The following is an 8,468-nucleotide window of genomic DNA, read 5'->3' on the forward strand; positions in this document are numbered from 1 at the left end:
GTGTGGTTAATGTATGTAGTGTAAAATTTTGGGTGCAATCTGTGAATTCCCTTTTATGCAAAGCAATACAGTCAGCAGATTGTACCTGGTTCTAACAGATTAGCATCTGGTTCTAAAGGATTACTGCCTGGTTCTAGCAGATTAATGTCTGGTTGTAACAGATTAGTGTTTGGTTCTAGTAGATTAGTGTCTGGTTCTAGCAGATTAGTGCTTGGTTCTAGTAGATTAGTGTCTTTTTCTAGCAGATTAGTGTCTGGTTCTAACAGATTAGTGCCTGGTTCTAACAGATTATTGTCTGGTTCTAACAGATTAGGGTCAGGTTTTAGGAGCTTAATGACTGGTTCTAATGGATTAGTGTCTGGTTCTAGCAAATTAATGTCTGGTTCTAATGGATTAGTGTCTGGTTCTAGCAGATAAGTGTCTGGTTCTAGCAGATTAGTGCTTGGTTCTAGTAGATTAGTGTCTGGTTCTAGCAGATTAGTGTCTGGTTCTAACAGATTAGTGTCTGGTTCCAATGGATTAGTGTCTGGTTCTAGCAAATTAATGTCTGGTTCTAATGGATTAGTGCTTGGTTCTAAAGGATTATTGTCTGGTTCTAACAGATTAGTGCTTGGTTCTAATGGATTAGTGTCTGGTTCTAGCAGATTAGTGCTTGGTTCTAAAGGATTATTGTCTGGTTCTAGCAGATTAATGTCTGGTTCTAGCAGATTAATGTCTGGTTCTAATGGATTAGTGTCTGGTTCTAGCAGATTAGTGTCTGGTTCTAGTAGATTAATGTCTGGTTCTAATGGATTAGTGTCTGGTTCTAGCAGATTAGTGCTTGGTTCTAAAGGATTAGTGTCTGGTTCTAGCAGATTAATGCTTGGTTCTAGCAAATGAATGCCTGGTTATAGCAGATTAATCTCACTTTGTCTGAGAATCACCTTGAATCCAGTCTTTTGGAGTTAGATGAGTTAGATCATGCTGCTCTCTTCTAGATTTCCATCTGTGCTTGGTGTTTTTTCTTTTTTGTCACAGGTAGCTACTTTGCTGCCCTTAATGATGCCAGACCTTCCGCCAAAAGTCTGAACATGTTTTTTCAGTCATGGTAAGCCGACCTCACACCTCAGTTCTCTTTAATTAGATGGCACTTGCACTTGCTGAGGTTTCTCTGGCTGTCTAAAGCTTTGATCAAAGAAGTCACGGAAGATTTGATCAGTCTTTGACTTTCGTGTCCGCTCACTTGCAGTCCTTGCCTCAATTTCCCTTTTGATGCAATGCAACAACACATTTTTTTGACAAATGACGAATGACTTAAGCACCACACTCTCTAAGAAAACATTCAGCTATTCTAGTTCTATCAAAATGACAGAATTACAAACTCTAGAGTAACTCCAACAGGCAGAGTCACAACTTTACATTAAACTACATCTGATAACACTGAAATTCAAGCAAAAATCTTACCTAAAAAAAAATCATATTCATTTTTCTTTGTTCACCACTGGCAGTGGTGATTTGAGAAGGTGAAGCACAACAATGGAGCATTATTAATGCATGGAAAAAAAGTCATCTGATGGTTAAACATTAAATAGGCTTGGTTGTTACAATACACATTTGATCCAAATCCAACAATCAGTTTTTTTTTTATTTAAAAAATGTAATAATATATATTTACAAACAAATATTTATGGATTCCTTTTTATATATGTATACTTAGAATGTATTGGCTGGAGAGAAAAAAGTGGAGCTGAAGTCTCCCTGCCTGTTTCTCAATTAGATTAACAGTATTAATAGGGGTTAAATAAATGTGCAAAAACGGGATGATTAGAGCTAATTTCTGTTTTTTTCACTACAACAATAAAGTCGTAATTTATTATAATGTATTTCAACTTGTTTGACTTTAAATGAAGAACTTTAAATGTCCTAAAAATAGAGAGCATCGTGCTAGTAGAGCTATTTTCAGTGCACGCGTGGCGCCATCTACAGGAGAAACAATGTAAATGCCTATTCAAGTTGTAGAACTACAAATCCCATCAAGCACATAACTTCGTCTGCTTCCGTAAAGCTGTGTTTTTTTCCTGATAAGCTTTGAATGACGGCGTGCTTCAGCTATGGAGGCTAAATCTGTGAAAGCGATCCTGTTTGATTTGGACAACACGCTGATAGAAACCAGTGGAGCTGGAGAAGTGGCTCTACAGAAGGTGATAATGGCGGAAGCTTCCTGCTGGCGGAAAATAAGCGGGTTTGAAACTGATGCTTGTTGGTTCAGCTAGGATTGTAAATAACCCGAGTTATTATTTTGTTTTAAATCAATTTAACTCGCAGGGTTTTGTGTTTAATTAAACAATAGACATAAATAATTAGCTGAAGCTGAAGATAAGTGAACGGTGATTGGTCTCCGCTTCATAACAGTCAGCCGGCGCAGGACTCGGATGAAAGTAATGGACGGTGGCGAGGGAGGAGTTAACCACCTGGAAAACTCTCTCTTTCCTTGGACGGGTGGTGATAATTTGTTAATACAACAAAAATATGCATATCAACACTATTTTAACCGAAGTATTGATCAGGGGCGGAGCTAGATGGGGGCCAGGGCCTTAGTCAATCATTGGTCACCCCCACCATTTATTTCCCTCTAATACAGATGGTGGCAACAGTAATAATCTCAAGTGGAATATTCAAAATATTTAAATTTTCCATATATTAACAATTACGTGAAAACAAAAACACCGTGGTTAATGATGCACATCAATATACTAACATTAAAGATGATGAGTACAGAAGTCCTGCTCTTTGCAGAACTAGATTTTGTGTTTTATGGAGTAAAGAGGAAATTACGTGTCTCTGTAAGTCATCTAGGAGTCTTCAGGGAACTCATAAATAACTATTTTAATAAAACATATAATAAAAAATCAATTTATGTAGATATTACTACACGTAAATATAAATTTTATGCAGAATGATTACTGATAAAAGTGAGTAATGACAATGGAAAAGATGTTCACCCAAAACTCAATCCAGAAAGAATTTTATCCACTATACCTTTTATCTCGAAAGCACGGATGTTTGAATATATTTGCCTATTTGTTAGCAAAGACTGTGGTAAAGTATATGGATTTTCCTGTTGGAACAGTAGATTCTGGTGCCCATCCACTTTCGCCCCCCCCTTCAGTGTATGTTGTTTATTGCCTGGCCACCCTTATAAAAATTTTCTGGCTACGCCTCTGGTGATGATATGCATTTTGGTAAGATTTTCTGAAAAGTTAAAAATGTAATTTAAAAAAAGAAAACATTATTCTGGAGACTTTCCCCCGGCTGCTCCCAAAAAGCTCAATGCAGAATTTTTAATGTTCTTTTAACCATTTATAGAGAACTCAGTGAAATACTTTGAAAATAAAATGTTCAAGCCAATAGTGTTATTGGAATCCAGGAAAATACCTTATTACCTTCGCAACATTAAAAAATAAGGATATTTTGATGGCAAAAATCAATGCCAATGTAATAACAAGAAACAACAACTTATATTAAATATATTAAGAAAAATAACATAATTGCTCCTATAAGAAATTCATAAAATACACTGAAAGAAATCTTTTTTTTTGGTACAACATAACCTTAGAGGCAGTAATGCTGATACTGGTTTACGTTTCAATTAACTTTTTTCCCCAACTTAATTTACAGTAGGTAATATATCATCCAAGGGCTCATCTAATTGGTCGCAGCATCTTTGCTGAACGGTTGGATATAGATCTTGTGCTTCTAGACCTCACTGAGGGATGCGGGGGGTGGGAGACTTCATTTATAAGTGATAAAAAACACTAACCTGCCCTATAAAGGGTTAAATAGACTATTTTTTTTCTAAATGTCCCTTCTGAGGGATAAAATGGATATTACTAGGGTACATTGTGTTCTCTGCCTTCCTTTTTGATTGAACATTTATGTGGTCTCCACTTATCTGACACTTATGGCTGAATAAAGTCATTGGAGAAAGATTTTATTTTTATTTTTTGGTCTTATTGTCATTACAACGAGCAACAAAATTTTCTCTGCATTTAAGCCATTGGGAAGCAGTGGGCTGCCATTGTGTGGCCCTCGTGGAGCAGTTCGGGGCTAATGGTCTTTGCTCAGGAAGTGGCATGCCATGGCCTAACTACTAGGCCGCCACTCGGGACAGGTGACTTATCACTTGAGCTAGCCATTTTTTTAAGGCTGCCAGCTAATGTGCCCCACCAGAGGAGCAGTCTTGGATCAAGGGTCAGGCTCAAGGACCCTCAAAGGCAATCGGTGGGGCTCAAACTCAGAACCTCAGGATTCAAAGCTCTACGTACCAACCACTAGGCCACCACCTCCCCAGTTATTAAAAAAAAAATTATTTGTTTGCAGCAAAACTACTTTGCTGCAGAAAACATAGGAAAATTTTCACCCCCACTGTGAAACATGCTGGTTTGACACTGAAAAAAATCACAATTCGAGAAATTACAATAAACTTTATGGTTATAACATAGAGAATTTAAGCTGATTTATTTTAATATAGTCTGGTTTATGACAGGTTGTCATTTTAGCTGACTTTTAATCTTCTGCATGTGAACTTTTACAGACCAGGGAGCTTCTGAAGTCCAAACTGAGCCTGGATGACGATGCAATCTGCAGCATTTTCGACAAATTCAAGCTGAAGCTGCTGCATGAGAGTTCTGATCGGTTACCCGGAACCTCCCAAGATGACGTCCGCGTCTGCCACTGGGAGGAAAGCATAGCAGAGACTATAGGAAGGTGCTCCATATCCGACCTGGCTTCTCAGTGCTACTATATGTGGAAGAACAGTCGGCTGGAGGTCCTGTGCCTCACCCCTGAGGTGCGCAGCCTTCTGAAGCAACTCCGCAGCCGATACAAGCTGCTGCTGCTCACCAACGGGGACGCTCAGACTCAGAGGGAAAAGGTGGAGGCGGTCAAGTGCGAGGAGTTCTTTGATGCTGTAGTGATCGCCGGAGATCACGCCGAGCAGAAACCCTTCCCGTCCATCTTCCAGCTGTGTTTCGACCAGCTGGAGGTGGAGGCGCAGGAGTGCGTCATGGTGGGGGACAATCTGGACACAGACATCCAGGGGGGCTTTAACGCTGGGGTTCGGGCCACCGTGTGGATTCACAGAGCAGAGAGGACCAGCTTAGACGGTCCAGTCAAACCAGACTACACCATCCCTACTGTTCTGGACCTGCCGGGTATCCTGGCACAGCTGCAGTAATTTAGAGGATTCTAATATTTCTCTAGATTTGTTTACAGAGGTTTTATACTGCATTACCAACTTTTTGTGTGTTTATTTTAGAAGAAACTTCATGGAGGAAGTGTGAATGTTGTTATTGTCACCAGGGGGCGTATTTCATTTTCAGTTTTGATTGTTTGAAGGGGGTTGGTATTATTTAAAGTCAAACAGGATTCTTCAGCTGTTAATGAGAGGAGGGAACAATTTTCTACTGGGTTTGGTTTGGATTAATGTTGAATTTATGCATTTATTTAAAGACAATTATTCAAACTATGGAAATTATGTTAATAAATGAATTTATTAGAAGTCAAAGTTCGAGCCTGAACGCCTTCAGGAATAGCAGCCAGTAGCTAAAATATAGGATTTTAGCCACTATATTTAGCATTACATAAAGTATAAATTATTTTGCTATGAAATTATTGAGGATGCAGTCAGAGGTTTACAGATCAGATTGGGCTTTTTAACGGTTTATTTGTTCTTGTTTGAGGGTTAAACGGTTATAATGCTGAATAAAAATGTCAAGAACAGACTCTAAGAGTTTTTATTCTAATTTTCCATGGATCTTTTGGTAGTTTATTTATTCTTGTTTGTTTTCAGACCAGAATATTAAGGTGGGGTTTCCAGGAGATTAATGGCGGCCTAAGGTGTATTTAACCGATATAATATGCTGGAGAAAAGTCACAATGAAGGAGGTGGGTGACCGAAGTCTGATAACTGTAAATAAAAACTAGATAAAACTGCACCTATGGGTTAATAATCAATTATTAAATATATTTTCTATATTTATAAAAAAAAATATTTTAGTAAATTAAGATTTCTCAATCAATATCTGTAATATAAAACCCTTTATTGCACATTTTAACCCATGTGTGGTTTTCATAGTTATTGTTTTTGTTGGACCCATTTTGTGGTTTTTATTGCCTCATCAAAAATCATCTCAATTTCGTCATGTAAACAAAATATATGGTTATTTAACTTATAGATCATATTTATAACCTTGTATTCACACCTAATTGTTTTATATATACCTTAATAATACTGTAAATATGTTATCTTTCAGCAAACTTCATGTCTTTAAAGTCTGTGTACCAATTATCTAGGTGATTATAATCGATTACCAAATTAGTTGACAATTATTTCAATGATTGATTAATCCTGTTATTCATTTTAAAAATACAGGGCCACAACATAAAAAAAAAAATGAAATCAATGCTTCTACTGACGGCATTAAAGAGTCAAATATACAAAATAAATGCAATAAAATTACCTGAAATTATTTTAATGCCATATTTTAGAGGTTAATGAGTTTCCCAGATGTTAAACATTGAATTATTTGTTGAGAAAGTGATTAAATATTAGAATTAGCTTTAAATATTAAAGATAAAAATAATTTGTCTTTAAGATTTTGATTAAAGATTCAACATGTATATTTAGACTTGAGATTCAGCATGTTCAGAAATGAGATTTTTACATAATAAAAATAAATGCAAGATTTGAATATGCATTTAAGATTTATATATTATTACATAGCGATGTGTAAATACATTTAACTTAATATATTTAGGATAAGATTCAAGATTTATATTTAGCATTTGCTGTGGCACTAATGTGAAAATATAACCATATTTTTTGTATTGAATACTGAAACCCTACATATGAAACGTTACAATTTTAGTTTTAATTGGTAATTTGCAGCATTTTTTCCAGAAATGCTCTTTTATTTAGTTTTTCTGTGCAAATTCTCAGTCATTGTGATTTAAGATGTTTTTCGTGAGCATTTACATAAACTAAACTGAGCAATATTTAGTTTTCAGGCTGTTTCTTTTTTCCCAGGTATGTTGTCAGGTTTGATGTTCCTTTAGATAAACTGAACCATACTGCTCCACGTGTGAAAGTAAAATCTGTTGGGCTCTTTTTGGCATCAAGACAATTATTCTTATTGCCACATTGCCAGACAGGACACTGTATAAAAAAAAAAAAAAAGATAAACTGAAAAATAACGTTTCAGTTTATTTTGGTGAGCTTTGGTTCTTCTGCATCTTATTGTGGATTCAAAATGTCTGCATAGGCTCTGCACACTTTCATGCAACCTTCAGGTTGATGCATGCAGATCTTTACATAAAACATGCAGTTTTAAAGAAAATGTTGCTCAGCAGGCGTCATTGTGCATCAACAAGCTTTACTAATGAGGCGAAGCATTATGCTGTACCTAGAGGTGACGGGTGGCACAACAATGGGTCTCAGGATCTCGTCTACCTGTTGTGCCTTCGAAAAGCCATGAATATAATCACCTGCGTCCAAAACACCTGCCCATACCATAACCCATCGGCAACCATGAGGCTCAATCCACAATGTTGAAATCAGCAAAATGCAATTTGCTCTTTTCAATCCACAACTAACTTCATCCAGGAGAAGAAAATCCCTCCATAAAGCCCCATCATCAAAGGTGAGCACTTAATGACTCCATGCGATGGTTTGCAGAAATGCTTTGATATGCAGCAGCGTTTCAGGTGGCTGGAGGCAGATGATCTTGAAGGTCACCATGCTGGATGTGGAGGTCCTTGGATTAGGGTGCTTACATACAGCCTGAAACAAAAACTTTTGGAGATGGCACCCTGTAGAAAAAATAATCTAGTTCTCTGAAAGAGATTCCTGCTGGCAAAACCTGTGACAGATGTGTGTCATGGCGCTGTATGATAATGAAGCACATTATAGTAGCCTTTTCATTGCAGTCAGCATGGGGCACAGGGCTATACAGCAATATTTGAGAAGAAAAAAAGCCATTTTTACTGTGTAAACTGTAGAACAAGTCCAGATCTTTGGGTTATCATCATAAGAAATGCAGAAACAACAAAATTGAGTTTGTTAAAATTGTTATTTTACATGGATCACCTTTTTAAAACACATAGCAGCACAATGGTCTCTTCTTTGGGGTCAGGATGAGAGTAAAATCTTTGTTTTGAGAAAAATACGTAAGTCTAAACATTTTCTTCCACAGTCATTTTTATTTTTTGCAAACTTGTTCAAACGATAAAACTTACTGTTAGCATATGGAAAAAAAAAAAATTTGGACTAATATTGGCGTCTCTTCCTTGTATTATCATCATCAGCCGATCCATTTACGTTCTGGCCGATACGTTGGTGCATTAAGCAGCCAGACCCTGAGAGCATTCTGTTTGGTTTGTTAATAAATGGCGTTTTGTGATTGTGATGATTGTTCCTTATGTTCCTAACA

General features: G+C 36.8%; 1 protein-coding gene across 1 annotated transcript; it reads left to right on the forward strand.

Moving 5' to 3' along the window:
• The first annotated feature begins 2,039 nt into the window (after positions 1-2,039).
• Positions 2,040-5,753, forward strand: nanp (N-acetylneuraminic acid phosphatase). Its single transcript, XM_015380415.1, has 2 exons — positions 2,040-2,180; positions 4,574-5,753. The coding sequence occupies exons 1-2, from the start codon at positions 2,091-2,093 to the stop codon at positions 5,213-5,215; spliced, it is 732 nt and encodes a 243-aa protein (XP_015235901.1). The 5' UTR covers positions 2,040-2,090; the 3' UTR covers positions 5,216-5,753.
• Positions 5,754-8,468: the final 2,715 nt, after the last annotated feature.

This window comes from Cyprinodon variegatus, unplaced genomic scaffold, assembly GCF_000732505.1.
Source record: "Cyprinodon variegatus isolate N-32 unplaced genomic scaffold, C_variegatus-1.0 Scaffold11, whole genome shotgun sequence".
NCBI lineage: Eukaryota > Metazoa > Chordata > Actinopteri > Cyprinodontiformes > Cyprinodontidae > Cyprinodon > Cyprinodon variegatus.